General features: G+C 42.2%; 1 protein-coding gene across 5 annotated transcripts in view; it reads left to right on the forward strand.

Moving 5' to 3' along the window:
• LOC101434341 (zinc finger protein 596-like) overlaps positions 1-19,062 on the forward strand; it is a 103,073-nt gene that overhangs the window by 69,834 nt on the left and 14,177 nt on the right. For 2 of the 5 annotated variants that reach the window (XR_011648171.1, XR_011648172.1), the window contains 4 exons: positions 299-425; positions 1,168-1,263; positions 1,786-1,868; positions 2,332-5,737. Coding sequence is in view for 1 of the 5 variants with exons in the window: in XM_058292490.2 (XP_058148473.1) it covers positions 299-425; positions 1,168-1,263; positions 1,786-1,868; positions 2,332-3,534 (1,509 nt within the window). In the remaining 4 variants the exon portion in view is untranslated. Of the gene's footprint in view, positions 1-298; positions 426-1,167; positions 1,264-1,785; positions 1,869-2,331; positions 5,821-19,062 lie in introns of those variants that run through there. The other 3 variants (XR_011648174.1, XR_011648173.1, XM_058292490.2) reach the window with 3 other exon arrangements.

Below are 19,062 nucleotides of genomic sequence, written 5' to 3' on the forward strand. Positions count from 1 at the left end.
TATATAAATAAAAATAAATATTTTTTAAAAATGTTTATTGGGAAATTTCCAGGTATTTATCACACCACATATATTCCTTTACAAGGGAGTTTCATGTATTCAGAGTGTGTATTAGTCTGTGAGTGTATCTGAAAGGCAGATGGCAGTTAAGGACTGAGAATGTTCTGACTTGAACTCCAAACACATTTTAAGCTTTATATGTACAGTCTCTGTTTCCTTAGTGCTATTATTTGAGGATCACATTCAGATCATTGGTAAGGATGGCCCTGTGTGAACCCAAATTTCTTTGATGCTTTAGGAGTTAGTGACCTTCAAGGATGTAGCTGTAGAATTTACCCAGGAGGAGTGGGCCCTGCTAGACACATCCCAGAGAGAGCTGTTCAGAGAAGTGTTGCTGGAGAATATCAATCATCTGGTCTCAGTGGGTAAGTCTCTCAAAATTTATCTTATTATTGATATATATTAGTCTCATCTATGTAATCTTTCTGGCTACTATCATCTATTTTTTATTCATCTAGATCAGCTCCATATTATATAGTCTTTTTATATTTTTGTATTTTAAAACATTTATATTATTTTATAACACATTCAACTGCCTGAATGTTATTAGTTTTATTTTTTACTTCTTTATTTTGATCCCTAAAGATATGTAATCTGCCTGATTACAGATCTTTCTTGAAACTCAATCTCCAACAATCAGAGCAGTTCTGGGAATGCAGTGAATAATATTTTGATAGATAACTGAGGGAAAAATTATTTTGAAATAATTATTCTGCTCTGAGTATGCAGAAGTTTCAGACCATAGAAGAAAGTATACCAGGATATCTCTTTCAGGATAGAATTTAGATTGTTTGGACAGAGTTTGTATTTATTTATTTTTGAAAATTATACTCAACTGTGGAAACATCAAATTATTCCTATTTAATTACTCTTTTTGATCTTGAGCATAGGCAGCATTAAACAGAGTCCCACTCAATTTGGGTACAGGGTAAATAGTTATCCCTTTGCTGGTGAAGGATTGTCAATATTCTGTGTTCAAAGTACTTTCCCCTTGCCGACTTTTAATGCTTATCTTTTCTTCTTTGGTAGCCTGCCATGGACTTGATGATAGTGCAATGTTATGAACAATTAACTCAAAATCCAGGTATCTTTTTATCCTACAAACAGGATATCAGGTCTGCAAATCAGATGTGCTTTCCCAGTTGGCGCAAGGAGATGAACTATGGAGAGAAGGATTAAGAATTCTCCAAAATCAAAGTCCAGGTGAGTTTTAGGAACCTGTGCTTCAGTAGAAGAGTGTCCTGGTGTGTTAGTAATAGGTGCTTGGAAATATAAATTTCTGGTACCCATATGTTACATTTTCTGAAATGTTGGTGATAATATTGGGAAAATTTTGTACATATGTAGTCATTATTCTATGTTCTTAAGCTTTATTCAAGTATCTTTGATTTGGGGAAAGGGATATTCATGTGCTATTGGAAATAAACTTTCACATAATGATCCTTGTCCTAGTCCTACATTTAGAAGATTTTCCCCTTTATTTACCTCCTTGACTTCCCTGATTCTTTTCATATTTCTTATATTTCAATCCTGAAAAACTTTTCTGATTGAAATGTCCTATAATATTTTCTCCTATTGGGATATTGATTAATTTGATATTTTTTCCCAGTTAAGTGTCAATGTTTGAAACATACTGTCAGAGATATTTGGGACTTTCCAACATTTTTATTCCCTTGTTTTTACTTTAATAGTTTATTTTGTGTTTTTTTTTTTCAATTATGACAGGCAGAGGCAATTCCTTTAAAAAACAAGAAATGATATTCATGCCACCTATCTTCAGGATAAACACACCTAACATCCTGTCATTGGTAAGTTTCATGGGTGTAAACCTCTTAAATATCTGGGGAAGGATTCAGTAGAATCAGTAGAATTCAGTAGAATCACCTAACTAGCATCAATGTTGGGATTAAATGCTAACCCAGCAAAAATTTGTGATAGTTTGAATTTAGGGAAAAATTATAATCTGAACACAAAACTCTAAACTGAGCTCTCATAAATAGATAATTGATTAAAATGGCTCATATTCATGATCTTTGAAATATCATGAAATTCAAATTGGACCAGACAGGTCTGAAGTTGTGATGCAAAAATAGAGAAAAATTCTATGCAGAAAGGAGCATTTTATGTTTGTGTGTGGATACAAGAAAGAAACATGAGAAAGATTTTAATTGGAAATTATCAATGAAGGATTAGTCTAGAATGCATATGTAGAGAAATGAAATTTATGAATGTGAACAGTTATTTTACAGTGTATTATGTAATTTCCCACAGCAGAGAACCTGCACTCAAAAGAATTCCTTTAAATGCAATTTGCAAGAAGATTCCAGTCAGAGTTCCACAGTGACATCATATGTATTAGCTCACATCACACAGAAACCGTATTTCAGCAAACGATTTGTAAAAGTCCTCAGTGACCAGTCATCTTTTAATCTACTTAAACAAATTCCCACTGGAAGTAAATCATATGGATTTCATCAGAGTGCTAAAGCTTTTATGAAATGCTCTGGCCTCAGACACTACAGTGGAACTCACTTTGGAGAGAAATGCCATGAATGTCAACTATGTGGGAAATCCTTCAGTCGGTATTCTCATCTTAGAGAACATGAGAGAACTCACACTGGAGAGAAGCCTTATGAATGTCATCTATGTGGTAAAGCCTTCACTCATTATTCTAATCTTAGACAACATGACAGAACACACACTGGAGAGAAGCCCCATCAGTGTCATCTATGTGGGAAAGCCTTTAGTCAATATGCTGATGTTAGAAAACATGAGAGAACTCACACTGGAGAGAAGCCATATGAATGTTATCAATGTGGTAAAGCCTTCGCTCATTGTACTAGTCTTAGACAGCATAAGAGAACTCACACTGGAGAGAAACCTCATGAATGTCATCTATGTGGGAAAGCGTTCAGTCAGTATTCTGATCTTAAACAACATAGGAGAATTCACAGTGGAGAGAAACCCCATCAGTGTCATCTTTGTGGAAAAGCTTTCCTGAAAATTTTTCACCTTAAACAACATGAGAGAACTCACACTGGAGAAAAACCTTATCAGTGTCTTCTATGTGGTAAAGCCTTCACTCAGTGTTCTCATCTTAGACAACATGAGAGAATTCACAGTGGAGAGAAGCCCCATTTATGTCATTTATGTGGGAAAGCCTTCAGTAGATATGCCGCTCTTATACAACATGAGAGAACTCACACTGGAGAGAAGCCCTATGAATGTCATCTATGTGGTAAAGCCTTCACTCTTTGTTCTAATCTTAGGCAACATGAGAGAACTCACACTGGAGAGAAACCCCATCAGTGTAATCTATGTGGGAAAGCCTTCTGTCAATATTATGCTCTTAGAAAACATGAGAGAACCCATACTGGAGAGAAACCCTATGAATGTCATCTATGTGGTAAAGCCTTCACTCAGTGTTCTAGTCTTAGAAAACATGAGAAAACTCACATTGGGGAGAAACCATAGAATATTTTCTATGCAGGAAAAACCTAATTTTTCTAACATTAGACCACATGAGCCTATTCAAACTGGAGAGAAACCTTATGAAAGTCATCTATGTAGAAAAGCAGTCAGTCAATATTCTGGCCCTAATTTAAATAAGAGAACTCACAATAAAAATACTGGTTATGTGGAAGAGTGTTCAGTCATAGATTTAACCTTTAAACCTGCCCAAGAACTCATATACTGAAAAAGACAGTATGTTTGTAATCAGTGTGGAAGTTCCTTTAGTCTTCCATACTACTTAAGGTCATCTAAGTTAATTGACTTTGGAGAGAATCCATATGAATCTCATCTATGTATCAAGGCCCTTAGTAAATGGTCTGATGATATAACACATGAGAATACTCACAATATAACATAATTGAAGTGAACAGTCCTCATTCACCACTCAGTGATAAGCAAATCAGAGAAACGATATGTGGAGAAACTACTCAATGTGGAAATGTCTTAGTTTATACTGTATCCTTTAAATAAAATGAGTGAACTCTACAGGAATGAAACACTAGATCTGCAATTGCTGTAATCATTCAGCCAAACATAAGCTTTCATGTGCAGAGATTGGGGTGTTTGTGGGCATAACGTATTGTGACTCTGTGAGGGATAGTATTTGAAGAGTTTGGGAAAATATTTGGGTATCTGAAGTTTGAGTTCTGGAGATCAGTGGTGTAAATGCTAAGGTATGGTAATAGGATGCGTGAAATCTGTGATTTGGGAGTCTTCTAGGTGAATGAATATAGTTCTGTGGTTGCCTCTAGTGGGTCAGTGGTGCACATTTTTGAGGTCAGTGATTAAACATCTGAAGGGTAAGTACAAATATGTTGTTTTATTTCTGATTTTAGAGAAAACAATACTTCATCTAGTTGACTAGTATCCTTACCGGTTGGTGAGAGGGTCCTGTACTTGCCAGTTCACTGAGCAAAGCACACAGGTATTTCCCATTGCCCCTCCCTAATGGCCCACTTCAGGAATCGTCTTTTTAATAATCAAACATATAACAGATTCCAAAAGATATAAAAACCCATAGGTAATGCCATTCCGAAGAACTAGTTGTGGAAATCCAGTCCTGGACTTGAATATTGGAAAAATTATGATCCAGAACATGCATATATTTAAAACTTTCAGGTAATTTCATACATAATTTTTAAAAGAGTGCTGAATGCTTTCCTACTAATACTGAGGCTATTAGATTATATCTATTTTCAACACCAGATCTAATATTTTATGTAATGTTGAAAGAATGAATGTTATAACTTTAATAAGATACCAAGAAAAGGGTATCTTCTCTGATTACTTCCATTATATATAGGTACAACAATGGACTTAGTGTACTAAGTGAAGACAAGAAAGAAAAAGCAGAAAACTTGGAAAAGAGAAAGAAAAGTAGATATGTTTGTAGATGACGTGATTGGGTATATAGAAAACACCTAAATTTACAAAAAATTGAGTTAATTAGTAAATGTAGTAAGGTCACTGTAGTAGTTTGATATTATTCATTAATTCCAAAGTAGGATTGTAAACTGGTCTGTTCCTCTCTGTGTGAGTCCCTTTGATTGTAGTAGATTCACCTGAGATGTCTTTGATTAAATTACCAGTAAGATTAGGGTGGTTTTGTTTTGTTTTGTTTTTGAGGTATGGGGGTCCAGGGAATGAACCTGGGTCCCTGTATATAGGAAGCCAGCATTCAACCACTGAGCCACATCAGCTCCCCTGTGCTGTTTTTGTTTGTTTTTGCTTGTTTGCTTTTTTCTTTTAGGAGGCACTGGGAACCAAACCTGTGACCTCCCATGGGGGAAGCAGGTGTCCAACCACTTGAGCCACATCCACTCCCCAAGATTAAGGTTTTAAGTCAACAACATCAGTAGAACATGACTCAGGGTTGAGTCCCAGCTCCTTGGTAGGCTGATACAAATGGACACTCAACTGAAGAAGACAGTATGAGAGGGACCTCTATAGACGTGGAGGAGGAGAGAACTTTGTCATTTTGGTCCTGCCATGAACTGAAAGAAAGCTCAAACAGCTAAAGCTCCAGGAAGAGAGGTGAGTCCTGTGCCAGCCTACAGCTGAGATCAGAAGAAGCTGGGACCAAAGAGCCTTAAGAGGATGAAGGAAGGAGAGACCAGGCAGAGATTGCCTGCCATCTCCCTTCAACATGTGACAACAGATGTTGGTAAGAAAGCAACCTTGAGTTCGACTCTATGGCCTTATAACTGTAAGCTTTTACCCCAAATAAATACATTTTATAACATCCAACAGAGTTCTGGTACTTTGCATCAGTACCCGTGGGCTAGTACAGTCACTGTGCAAAGAAAAATAAAATTCAAATTTTTTTTATGCACTAGAAATTATCAAAAGTAAACTAAAGGGAAGCAGCTGTGGCTCAATCAGATGAGCTCCCATCTACCATATGGTGGGCCCTTGGTTTGCATCCCAGAGCCTCCTTGTGAAGGCAGGCTCACCCGCATGCTGGGGAGCACTACTCAGCCCACAAGTGCCATAGAGTGCCGCCCAGCCCACAGATGCTGCGGAGAGCTGACTCAGCAAGGTGACGCAACAAAAAGAAGGGAGACAAGTGAGAACACAAAAGAGCCTGCAGCAAATGGACACAGAGAGCAGACAGCAAGCAAGCTGCAAGGAGGGAGGGGGAAATAAATACAGACACAGAAGAACATACAGTGAATGGACACAGAGAGCAGATAGCACACAAAAAGCTGCAAGGGGGGAATAAAAAAAAAATATTGGAGGCATTTACACCAGCATCAAAATATAAAATATGGGGATGATTTGAAAGATGTGTAAAAATCTGTTCTGAAAATTACAAAATATTACTTAGAAAATTTAAAGCAGATCTAAAAATATGAATAGCTATACCACACACATGAGTTTAAAGACTCAATGCCAGTAAGACATTGGTTCTAACACAGTTCATCCACAGATTCAATGCATTTCCAATTTATTTCTGTTTTGTTAAGAACTGTTGTTAACAAGGAAACCTCAATAAGATTACATTGTTAATTTCTTATTAGAAACAATGTGTGCAATAAAACAGTGATATGACAAAGTACTGAAGAGAAAATATTGTCAATCAAGAATTCTATATGTGGCAAAACTCTTTCAAAAAGAAGAGACTGAGTCATTCCAAGATAAACCAAAGCTGAGGGAGTTTGTAACCCCTAGACTGGCCCCAAAAAGGCATGCTAATGAGGGCTCTGCTTATTGAAAGGAAAGGATACTAGACAATAGATTAAAGCCACCTGAAGAAACAAGGATTACTGGTAAGAGGAATGACATGGGTACATACAAATGCCAGTACTTCTGCATTTTGTTTGTTTGTAATTTTACTTTTTTCTTCCTAATCCTCTGAAAGGCAAATTCATAAAATCTAATGATAAATCAGTAGTTTTACACTCAAAATACAAAATTTGTGACAAGAAATACATAAAGGTTGGGGGGAAGGGTATAGGAACATAGTTTATGTATACCATTGAATTTTTTAATATAGTTTTTTCATTATTTTTAAAAGATACTTAGACTACATAAATGTTACATAAGAAAAGAGGATTCCCATATGTCCTGCTCCCAATTCCTCCCACATTTTCCCACATTAACACCGTCCTTCATTAATGTGATCAATTAGTTATAACTGGTGAACACATTTTGGAGAGTTGGCACTAAGCATGGATTATAGTTTAAATTGTAGTTTACATTCTCCCCACACAATTTTGTAAGTTATGACCAAGTATATAATGGCGTGTATCTGTGACTGCAATATCTTTCAGGACAATTCCCAAGTCCTGAAAATGTCCCCATATTACACCTGTTTTTCCCTCTCCCTCAGAACCTCCAGTGACCACAGCCTCCACTTTAATGATAAAAGTTCTTCCATTGCTAGAATCACAATAAGTCTATACTAGAATACCATTAAGCTTACTCTGGTCCATCATTCATACCCAACATACTCATGTTTTTCCTCTTTCCCCTATTAACATTTTACAATGGATGGTACATTTGTTACAGTAGATGTATAAATATTGAAACACTGCTACTAACCATGGCCAATGATTTACATTATGGTTTACATTTTGAACCATACATTTTCATAAATTTTAGTGAAATTTAACATGGCCTGTATCTATCATTGCAAGATCACGTAAAACACTTCCATTGCCCCAAAAATGTCCCATGTTCCATCTCTATTTCTCCATCCTCCTCCCCTCAGGACCCATGGCAGTCACCAAGCTTAACTCCTTGAAAAACAAGATTCATCATTACTTACAGCAACATTGAGGGCTTGAATACTGGCCTGTCCTCCCCTATTGGTCACTGCCTACGCTCTCAAGGGACTCCTGCCCTGCAATGTGAGAACATCACAGGACTCCTCAGGATGCGAGTCCAACACCTTCCTACTCATATGTGGGTCTCCACCCAGTGATACAACATACTGACAAGGTGAACATTCACACACTCCCTAGAAGCATACCACAGGTGCACCCTGTCCCAAATGCCCCCCACATCCAACACCCTAAACTAGGAACCCTCCCCTGCCATATTGTCAAAAGAACATTCCCAATGTAGTTTCAACCACATACCCTCAAATCTCCAGTGTTCACCTGGTCACTCCCCCAACCCTCCTCTCAGTTCCATTGATAATCCAGTGCCTGGCTTGCTTCAATCAACATAAGGTCTTCAGGATTCATCTGTGTTAACCTGTTTGTTAATACTTGCATTCCTTCTTACAGCTGAGGAATATCCCATTGCATGTATGTACCACAATTTGTCCATCTGTTGATGGACACATGGGTTGTTTCCAATTTCGGCAATAGTGAATAATGCCATTATGAACATTAGTGTGCAAGTATCTGTTCATGTCCCTGCTTTCAATTCTTCTGGGTATATACCCAGCAGTGGGATTGCTGGGTCATATGGCAGTTCTATAGTTCGCTCCCTGAGCAGCTGCCAAACTGTCCTCAACACTGGCTGCACCATTCTACATTCCCACCAGCATGGATGAGGGTTCCCATGCCTCCACATCCTCACCAACATTGTAGTCCTGTGGGTTTTGTTTTTGTTCTTTAAAGATTTATTTTTTATTTCTCTCCCCCCCCCGCCCACATTGTCTGCTCTCTGGGTCCATTCGTTGTGTGTGCTTCTGTGCCCACTTGCATTCTTGTTAGTGGCACTTTGAATCTGTGTCTCTTTTTAGTTGCATCATCTTGCTGCATCAGCTCTCCATGTGTGCAGCACCACTACTGGGCAGGCTGTGCTTTTTTTTGCATGGGGAGGCCCTCGTGGGGGCACACTGCTTGCACATGGGGGTCCCCTACACAGGGGATACCCCCGCATGGCATGGCACTCCTTGCACACATCAGCACTGCATGTGGACCAGCTCACCACACAGGTCAGGAGGCCCTGGGTTTGAACCCTGGACCTCCCATATGATAGGCAGACACTCTTATCAGTTGAGCCAAATCCACTTCCCTTGTAGTCCTCTTTTTTTAATAGCCACCAGTCTAATGGGTGTAAGATGGTATCTCATTGTTTTTTTATTTGCATTTCCCTAATAGCTAGTGATGTTGAGCATTTTTTCATGTGATTTTTAGCCATTTGTATTTCTTCTTTAGAGAAGAGTTTATTCAAACTCTTGCCCATTTTTAAATGGGTTGTCTGTCCTTTTATTTTCAAGGTGTAAGATTTCTTTATGTATGCTGGATATTAGGCTCCTATCAGATATATAGCTATGAAATAGCTCCCATTGCATAGGCTGCCTTTTCACTTTCTTGACAAACTCCTTTGAGGTGCAAAAGTTTTTAATCTTGAGGCAGTCCTGTTTATTTTTTTTCTTTCATTGCTCATACTTTGGGTGTAAAGTTCATGAAATATTTCCTAATACTAGATCCTGTAGATGCTTCCCTATATTATCTTCCAAGATCTTTATGGTCTTGACTTTTATATTTAGATCTTTGATCCACCTTGAGTTAGTTTTTATATAAAGTGTGAGGTGGTGTTCCTCTCTCATTCTTTTGGATATGAGTATCCAGTTCTCCATCATTTGTTGAAGAGGCCATTCTACTTGAATGGGCTTGATGGCTTTGTCAATTATCAGTTGACAGTGTATGCAAGGACCTATATCAGAACTCTCAATTCATTTCCATTGGTCAATATGTCTATTTTGTGCCAATACCATGCAGTTTTGACCACTGTAGCTTTGTAGTATGTTTTAAAGTTGGTAGTGTGATTCCTCTGATTTCATTTTTCTTTTTCAATATGTTTTAACTATTCAGGGACTTTTGCCCTTCTAAATACATTTCATAGTTTGCTTTTCCAATTCAGTAAGAAATGCTATGGTAATTTTTATTGGGATTGTATTAAATCTGTAAATCAATTTGAGTGGGAGAGACACCTTAATGATATTTAGTCTTCCTATCCATGAACAGGGAATATTCTTCCATTTATTTAATTCTTCTTTGATTTCCTTTAATAGTGTTGTATATTTTTCTGCACATAACTTGTTTACATCTTTAGTTAAATTTATTTCTAGGTATTTTGTTCTTTTGCTATTGTAAATAGGATTTCTTTCTTGAATTCCTCAGATTGCTCATTATTTGGTATACAGAAATGCTACTGATTTTTGCCATTAATCTTATAACCTGACACTTTATTGAACTCATTTATCCACTGTAGAAGCTTTATTGTAGATTTCTCAGGGCTTTTGAGGTATAGGATCATATCATCTGCAAATGGTGGAATTTTGACTTCTTCCTTTCCAACTTGGATGTCTTTTATATCTTTTTCTTGCCTAAGTGCTCAAGTAAGTACTTCTCACACAATGTTAAATAAGAGCGGTGATAGTGGGCATCCTTGTCTTTTTCCCGATCTTAGTGGAAAAGCTTTTAGGATTTTACCATTGAATATGATGTTAGCTGTGGGTTTTTCATATATACCTTTTATCATGTTGAGGAAGTTTCCCTCTATCCCTATTTTTTTCAGTGTTTTTTTTTTTTATCTGGAAAAGATGCTGTATTTTGTCAAATGATTTTTCTGCATCTATAGAGATTATCATGTGATTTTTTCCCGATCTGTATATGTGGTGTGTTACATTGATATTCTTATGTTGAACCATCCTTGCATACCAGAGTTGAAGCCCATTGGTCATAGTGTATAATTCTTTTGATATGTTGTTGAATATGATTAGCAAGTGTTTTGTTGAGGATTTTAGCATCTAGGTTCATTAGAGAAATTTGGTCTATAGTTTTCCTTTCTCATGGCATCTTTGGCTTTGGTATTAGGGTTATGTTGGCATCATAAAATTTGTCAGGCAATGTTCTCTCCATTCTAGTTTTTTGAAGAGTTTAAGCAGAATTGGTATTCTTTTTGGGATGTTTGGAGAATTCACCTCTGAAGCCATCTGGTCCTACACTCTTCTTAGTTGGGAGGTTTTTGATGAATAATTCAATCTCATTACTTGTGATTAGTCTGTTGTGTTCATCAGTACTTCTTTCATCAATGTAGGCTGCTTGCACATTATCACCATTAGACAGAACACTTCAACAGAGAATATGAAAGACTTTGGATAATACATTAGAGAATCTGGACATAATAGACATATACAGAATATTACACCCAAATACAGTGGGATATACATTCTTCTTGAGTGCATGTGGATCATTTCCCAGGATAGACTAAAGACTAGTCCACAGAACAACTCTCAATGAGTTCAGAAAGATTGAAACTATACAGTAATTTATCTGACCACAATGAAATGAAGCTGGCAGTCAGTAAGGGCCAGAGAACCAGATTAGTCACAAAGATATGGAAGTTAACACAGTCTTAGACAAACAGTAAGTCAATGAGAAAATTTCAAAAGAAATCAGTAACTACCTTGAAATTAATGGAAATGACAACACAACATAGCAAAACCTATGGGATGCAGCAAAAGCTGTATTAAGAGGGAAATTCATAGCCATAAATGCATATATCAAAAAAGAAGAAAGAGCTGAAATTGAAGACCTAACTGCATACCTAGAGGAATTAGAAAAAGAACAACAAACTAACCCCAAAGGAAGTAGAACAAAAGAAATAACAAAAATTAGAGCAGAACTAAATGAAGTTGAAAGTTAAAAAGCACTAGAAAAAAAAATAAACTAAAGGCTGGTTCTTTGAGATTAATGAAATTGACAAACCTTTAGCTTGACTGACAAAAAAGAGAGAAGATTCAAATACATAAAATAAGAAGGAAGGGCATATCACCATTGGCCTCATTGAAATACAGAATAACATAAGATACTTTGAAAATTTGTGTGTCAACAAGATGGATAATATAGAGGAAATGGACAAATTCCTAGATATACCATAGAATTTAAGTTGGTATCTAAGCTAACAAGATTGTTACTGGTTTACAATGTTAAATATAAGCCCTATGATAATCACAAATAAAATATCAAAGGATATGCAAGCTCATAGTGACAAAGGTAGGGTAGAGGTTGCCCAGGGTGGGGGGTGGTGTCATGGTTTCTCTTTTGTGGACCCCCAAAAATTATGTTCTTAAGCTAACCCAGTCCTGTGCCAGTGTAGATGGGGCCTTTTGATTAGATTCATTTAGGGTAACTTCAATTAGATCAATTTTTACTAGATAACTTTAGGGCTTTTGATTAGACTATGTCAGTAAAGTATGACCAGGTTAAATCTCCACCCACTTGCTTGGGCCTTATATAAACTGAGGGTACATAGAAAGGACAGGAAACACATAAAGAAAGAAGAAAGAGATCTGACATCTTCACCCTGCTACATGAGAGTAGGGAACTCCAAGTTCACCTACACCTGCGGAAAGACAGATAAGCCCCAAGAGGCTCAAGAAGACAAAGCCCAGTAAGAGAAGCCTGATTGTCCTCAGCTGAGCTTGAGGAGAAAGTAGAAAAGACCAGCAGACAGGCCATCTTGTCTTGTCATGTGGCAGGAGTACAGGATCTGATAGTAACTGACTTTGGTGAGAGAGCATCTCTGATGATGCCTTAATTTGGATGCTTTTGCAGTCTTGGAACTGTAAGCTTTCACCCCAAATAAATTCCAATTATGAAAGCCAACCCATTTGTGGTATTTTTGCAATGGCAGTATTAAGCAAATTAAGACAGGGAGTCAATGCAAAAAGGATGTAGGATTTCTGTTTGAGGAGATGGGAAAGTTTAGTAATTGAAGATCATAGGGATAACACAACATAGTGAATGTGATCAGTCCCACTGAGTGGTATGTTTGGAAGTTGTTGAAAGGGAAAACTTACGCTGTATATGTTTTCCCACACCCATAAAGAAAAAGGCAACTGAAGAGACAATGGCAATTAAATGCAATACATGGGAAGCAGATTTGGTTCAACTGATAGAGCCTAGGGTTCAAACCCAGGGCCTCCTGACCTGTGTGGTGAGGTGGTCCATGCATAGTGCTGGTGCGTGCAAGGAGTACTGTACCATGTAGGGATGTCTGCCATGTAGGGGAGCCAAATGCACAAGGATTGCACCCCACAAGGATGAGCTGCCCTGCACAAAAAGAGCACAGCCTGCCCAGGAGTGGCACCACACACATGGAGAGTTGATGCAGCAAGATGATGCAACAAAAAGAGACACAGATTCCTGGTACTGCTGACAGGAATGCAAGCAAACAGAAGAACACCCAGTGAATGGACACAGAGAGCAGACAAATGGGGTGGGAGGGGAAGGAGAGAGGTAAATTTAAAAATTAAATAAAAATAAATTTAAAAATGCAATACATAATCCTAGGTGAGCTCTAACAAGGAGGAAAGAAGGCCTACACAGACATTGGGAATAGGATGTAAGCTTTATATCAATATTAAATTTCTTGAACTTGACAGCTGCACTTAAGGTACTTACATAAGCAAATATCCTTGTTCTTAGGAAATGTACATGGGAGTATTAAGGTTCAAGGAGGATGATATATCCAACCTATATTCAAGTGTTCAGAAAATGGATTCTTAAATAGGTGGATTGATAGGTTGATGGATAGGTAGATAGAATGATACAGAAAATATGGGAAAGTGTAAAAATTGGTGGAAATGCATGACTTGCAGGCTAGAGGTACATTGAAGTTCTTTGTATGGGGTTTGTATTATTTTTGTAAATTCTGTAAGTTTGAAAGCATTTGAAAACAAAAAGTTTAAAAAATAAAAAAAGGAATTTGAATAGACTGAGATGTTATCCCAATTGAATAGTCCTGTACTTTATATAAATATACAGATACAAAAGTAACACCGGGCATCTACATGAGGGAAAATGTTCCTTATTGATATTCTTAAAATTAATAGCCAGAGTAGCATTTTAGCATCCATCTCCTACAGATGACTATATGAGCAGTGATGGAAAAATCTTATTATTTATTATCAAAATGAGAATAGAAAATCCACACTTGTGTGAAACTGTTTTCCCTGATACAAGTTAAAAATGATGTGACATAATATGAAAGTTTTTTATGAATAATGAAATAAGCACATTCAGTAAAAAGTAGAAAATATTGCATTAAGGGATCTTGCCAATAGTTAAAAGCCAAGCCAAATTCCAGTTAGCCCTAAATTTCCAAATGTTAATTTTTAAAACATACCTAGATCATTTCCTAAAATTTCTGTGACTTTTGAAGTTTTTTGAACCCCAGAAAATATGTCAGTTTCCCTGCAACATGCCTATTCTTCCTGTAAAAAAAGCCCAGTGCTTACCACTGGTTCAAGACTGAAGGGCAGTTAATAGTTTTGTTATACCAATCTGCGGGTGGAAGTCTCCCAGCACGGAGGGTCAGCGGAGTGGCGGAGCAGGAGCTGAGGACGCACGGCGAGGCGAAGGACAACCGCGGAGAGCAAGGCGGATGGCGCAAGTCCAATTTATTCAGGGTTACAAGAGCTTATATAGGCTAAGGTGATAGCTGGTACAGGGTTTTACCATATAAGGCAGTGAACGGGAGGAAGGTTGCTGATTGGTTATGGGGGACCAGGGGGAGGTCGGGGGTTGTGCGTGCGAGCTGAAGGGGGAGGGGGTCTGGTGCTGCGCGTGCAAGCGAGCCGTGGGAGGAGGGGAACCGAAACCTCTGCGGCCTTGCAGAACAGGGGAAGTGAGAAGGGAGGCAGCCGTGGGAGGTGGGAGCAACAGGGGGGCGAAAGACTACCCGCTCCATGTACTCACTCAGTGTGAGACGAGACATCTCAAGGCACAGAGTTTGCCAATTGTTTTAACCAAACGGCCGCGTGCCCTGCCTCATCTCCCCCTTGTTTTTTATTTAAGGCAAGGGTAGCAGTGGCCATGAGAGCTTGTTTGTGGTGCAGGTCGAATAATGAATGTGCCCGAGTGGTTGTTGTGGGCTGAATCTCGCAGGGGGTAAAAGTTGCCTTGCGGGGAGGGGGTGATTATGAGGGTGTTTGGGAAGGAGGGTAAGCAGGGTAAGGCAAGTGAGCAGTTGGAGACGTACATGTGGGGATAGGTAGGGCTCTCAGGGGTGAGGTAGAGGAAGCCTGGGGGTTGGCGAATAGCCCCCCACACTTCGGCGGAGTGCGCGGTGGTGGCTAGGGTGAGCATGGCGAGGAGCATAGCAGTAGTAGATGGAAAAGGATTGGGATGGTCGCGTTTTGCGGAGCGGTATAGGCGTAGCAGGTTCTGTATTTCCTCAGGATTGTCCGCGGTCAGGGAGAGTTGGCTCATCTGATGCCGCAGGGCTCTCAAGCGGCGGCGCTCTCTCCGCGTCATCCTCGGTTGTCCCAGTGGCTGGCCTGATGTTCCGGCCTGGGATCCAGATGGGCTGGGGGACATCATCTGGAAAGACACAAGCAAATCCTCTCCCTTGGGTTAAGAGGGGGGAGGGCCCCTTCCATTGATTGTTTTCAGGATCTTTCCAGTATACTAGGGGCGCAGGTGTGGGCCCTGGGGAAGGCCCCCAGTGTCTGTGAATGGGCGAGAGGCCGTCCTTGTCAAAGGTGAGGATGTTGAGATGAATGAGGCAGGAGGTGATGACATCACCAGGGGTGCTCGAGGGGCAGAGGGCCCGCTCCTTTTGCACCCAAACCTTTAGGCGGCGGTGCAGGCTCTCGACTATGCTTTGGCCCTGAGGATTATATGGGATGCCAAAGTGATGTGTGATGTTATAAAAGCGAAGAAATTGGCTGAAGGAGGCGCTGCGATAGGCTGGCCCGGTATCGGTTTTTAGGTCCCACAGGACCCCCATGAAGAGGATGGCCTGTCGCAGCGCCTTGATGCAATGCTTGGCTGTCTCTCCGGCGAGAGGGACAGCGTAGCAGAGACTGGAAAATGTGTCTGCAAAGACATGCACATACTTTAACCGACCAAAGGAAGAGATGTGCGTGATATCGGCCTGCCATCTGGAGTTGGGCTTGAGCCCGCGGGGGTTAACCCCCTGGGGTTGGAGCGGGCCCAGGGGCAGGAACGGCGCGCAAGTCTTACAGGCGCGTACTAGGTGCTTGCAGGTCTCAATGGGAAGATCAGGCAGCAGGTGCTTGAGCGAGGCTGCCGAGAAGTGGAACCTGGAATGGAGTGATTTGGCCTGATTAATAATGTCCCCCGCGATGGTTAAGGCATGAGCGGAGACTGCCTGATCAGCGTGAGCGTTGCCCATGGCAAGGGGCCCTGGCAGTGCCATATGGCTGCGGATGTGTGTAATGTACCACGGGGCAGCCTGGCCCTCCAGCAGTTTCTTGGGGGCACGTAGCGCCTGATCGAGGGGCGTCTCCCGGGGAAAAATGTGGCATGAGCTAGGACAGCGCATACCTGTAGGGTATAGTGGCTGTCAGTGAAGATGTTAATTGGCTCATCCGGGAAAGCTTGTATGGCAGTGTAGACTGCCAGGAGCTCCCCCGTCTGGACGGAGTATGGGTTGATGTGAGTGACTGTAAGAGGCTGCTTGCAAGCTGGCTGGTAGGCTACGTACGCGAACTTACTCTTGGACGCATCCGTGAAGATGGTGGTGCAGTTAGGGAACGGGGTGGAGTTTGGGAAGGGGTGGTGCTGGCTGGCAAGGGGGAGCCGGATGAGGCCCTGAAGCAGTGCGTGGGAAGGATAGTAGTTATCAAAGGACCCGTGAAAGCGTTCCATGAGAACTTGCATGGAGTAGTTCTCCTGTATGAGGAGGCTGGTGTCCTTGGCGGGGAGCGGCCAGACAATGACCTCGGGCGAGGTGTTGTATGTGTGCAGGCTCAGGGTGAGTAAATCTGAGGCCAGCTGGATCCATAAGTGTATGGCGGGGCAGATCTTTGGGAGCCTGCTTTTGGAGGGGTGTAGCCATTGGAGTGGCCCTCCTTGCCAGAGCACCCCGGTAGGAGTGCCTGGCATGGCCAGGACGAGAGCCTGGATGGGTTGAGCTGGGTCGTGGCGCTGCAGAGAACACTTTTTAAGATAGTCATTAACAGTTTTGATGGCAGCCTGCGCCTGAGGCGTAATAGTGACGGTGCTGGCGGCTGCGGCGGCAGGGCCATCCGGCGTTTGGAGCAAGGTAAAGAGTGGTTGGAGCTGTGCCGTGGTGATAGGGATGGCTGACCTTATCCAATTAATGTTGCCGCAGAGCTGTGGAAGCTCGGTGAGCGTGAGGCGCTTAGGAACCTGCAGCTGTGGGGTGATCGGCTGTACATGGGATGTAATACGGAAGCCGAGGAAGGTAAAGGGGGGGATGTGTTGCACCTTTTCTGGTTTGACGTGCAGCCCAATATGCAGCAAGTTTTGTTTAAGGAGGATGAATACATCCTCCAGTTTGCGGATATTCTCATGTGCTATGAGGATATCGTCCATGTAATGAATGATGAAGGCCAGGTGTCTAAGGGGTTGAATGGCAACATTAACATAGTTTTGGCAGAGGGTGGGGCTGTTCTTCATTCCCTGTGGGAGGACCTTCCACTGGTAGCGGGGTTAGCCCCCTGGTGGTTCCTGAGGGGAACTGTAAAGGCAAACCGGTGGTGGTCCTTGGGGTGGAGGGGAATGGAGAAGAAACAATCCTTAACGTCCAGGACAATAATGTGACGATGGTTAGGAATTGCCATGGGGTGTGGCAACCCTGGCTGGGCAGACCCCATGGGGAGGATGTGCTGATTGATTTCCCGGAGGTCATGAAGGAACCGGTAGGTGTTAGTGGCCTTCTTCTGGATAACAAATACAGGAGAGTTGTAAGGGCTGGTGGATGGCTCCATATGCCCTGCCTCAAGCTGCTCCTGGACGAGCGCTTGGAGGGCAGCAAGCTTGTGGGACGGCAGGGGCCACTGCTCCGCCCAGATAGGCTCCTCGGTGTCCCATTGCAGAGGAGTGGGCGCGGGGGGTGTAATGCGAGCAGTGGTGTAATCTATTGGGGGGGCCCCGTAGTAATGGAGGCTCCACTCTGTGCAAGGACGTCTCGCCCCCAAAGGATGGTGGTGAGGGCCGGCATAAAGAGAGGCCGGAAGGAGCCCGAGCGTCCGTCCTCATCTTGCCACGAAAGCCGGCGGCATGCCTGGCGCGAAGACGCCTCCCTGGTGGCCCCCTGGACGGGCGGCCCGTTGCAGACTTCCCAGTTCTTTGCATAGCAAATGGGGAAGCAAGACAGCTTTGCCCCAGAGTCAACTATGCTGTGGAACCAGTGACCGTCGACTCTTAGGGCGAGGGAGGGCTTACCTCGGGTTATGGGGAGGGACCACATCAAGGCTTTGGGTGGCCCCGGGTAGCCTCTTGGGCGTGGGGCTGAGGCTTGCCCCTGGAGGAGTTTAAAGGCTTCCCAGTTTTGTCGAGTGTGCGCGACAATCCCTGGCCCAATGATAGCCACACCCACACCTGGGGCAAGGCGTGGCGGGTTTATCCAGTTTGCGGCCTCCGCTAGAGGGCGGAGGGTTCTGGGTGCAGTCACGCGCAAAACGTCCTGACTCGCCGCACTTAAAGCAGCCGCTGTTAAGGGCAAGGGCTTGCGCCAAAGAGGTGGCCAGGGCCTGGGCAGAGGGGTTTAAGTCCTTACAGGCTAGTATCCAATTATGGAGGTCTTTGTCTCGGATGGGCAGCAGGGCCTGTTTACAGGCAGAGCTTGCCCCCTCGAGGATGAGCTCTCTTGCTAGGGTGCGACGGGCCTGGCTATCCTCGACCTTGCGCTCGCAAGCCTCTTGGACCCACGAGACAAAGGAGGCGAAGTCCTTATCCCCCTTTTGAATAAGTTTGGCAAGGCTGTCGGCCTTGCCGGCAGAACAATTTTGGAAAGCTCGCAGGGCGACCGTGCGGCTTTGGTCCCAGAATTGAGCAGGTGAGCGGACGTAAACCGCAGGGTTGGAAAAAGGGCCGGTGCCCAAGAAAGCCTCGAGGGGAAAGGGGACGTTGTTGCGCTGGCTGGCGGCCGCCTGCTGCTCGGCCTGATCTTGGAAATGGGCTCGCCAGTCAACAAATTGACCGGGGTTTAGGACAGTGCGAGCAACAGAAATCCAATCATAGGGCAGATTCAGATGGAGGGAGAGGTCATCCAGCAATTGCCAGACATATGGACTATGGAGACCGT

The sequence above is a fragment of the Dasypus novemcinctus genome, unplaced genomic scaffold (genome assembly GCF_030445035.2).
Source record: "Dasypus novemcinctus isolate mDasNov1 unplaced genomic scaffold, mDasNov1.1.hap2 H_1, whole genome shotgun sequence".
Lineage (NCBI taxonomy): Eukaryota > Metazoa > Chordata > Mammalia > Cingulata > Dasypodidae > Dasypus > Dasypus novemcinctus.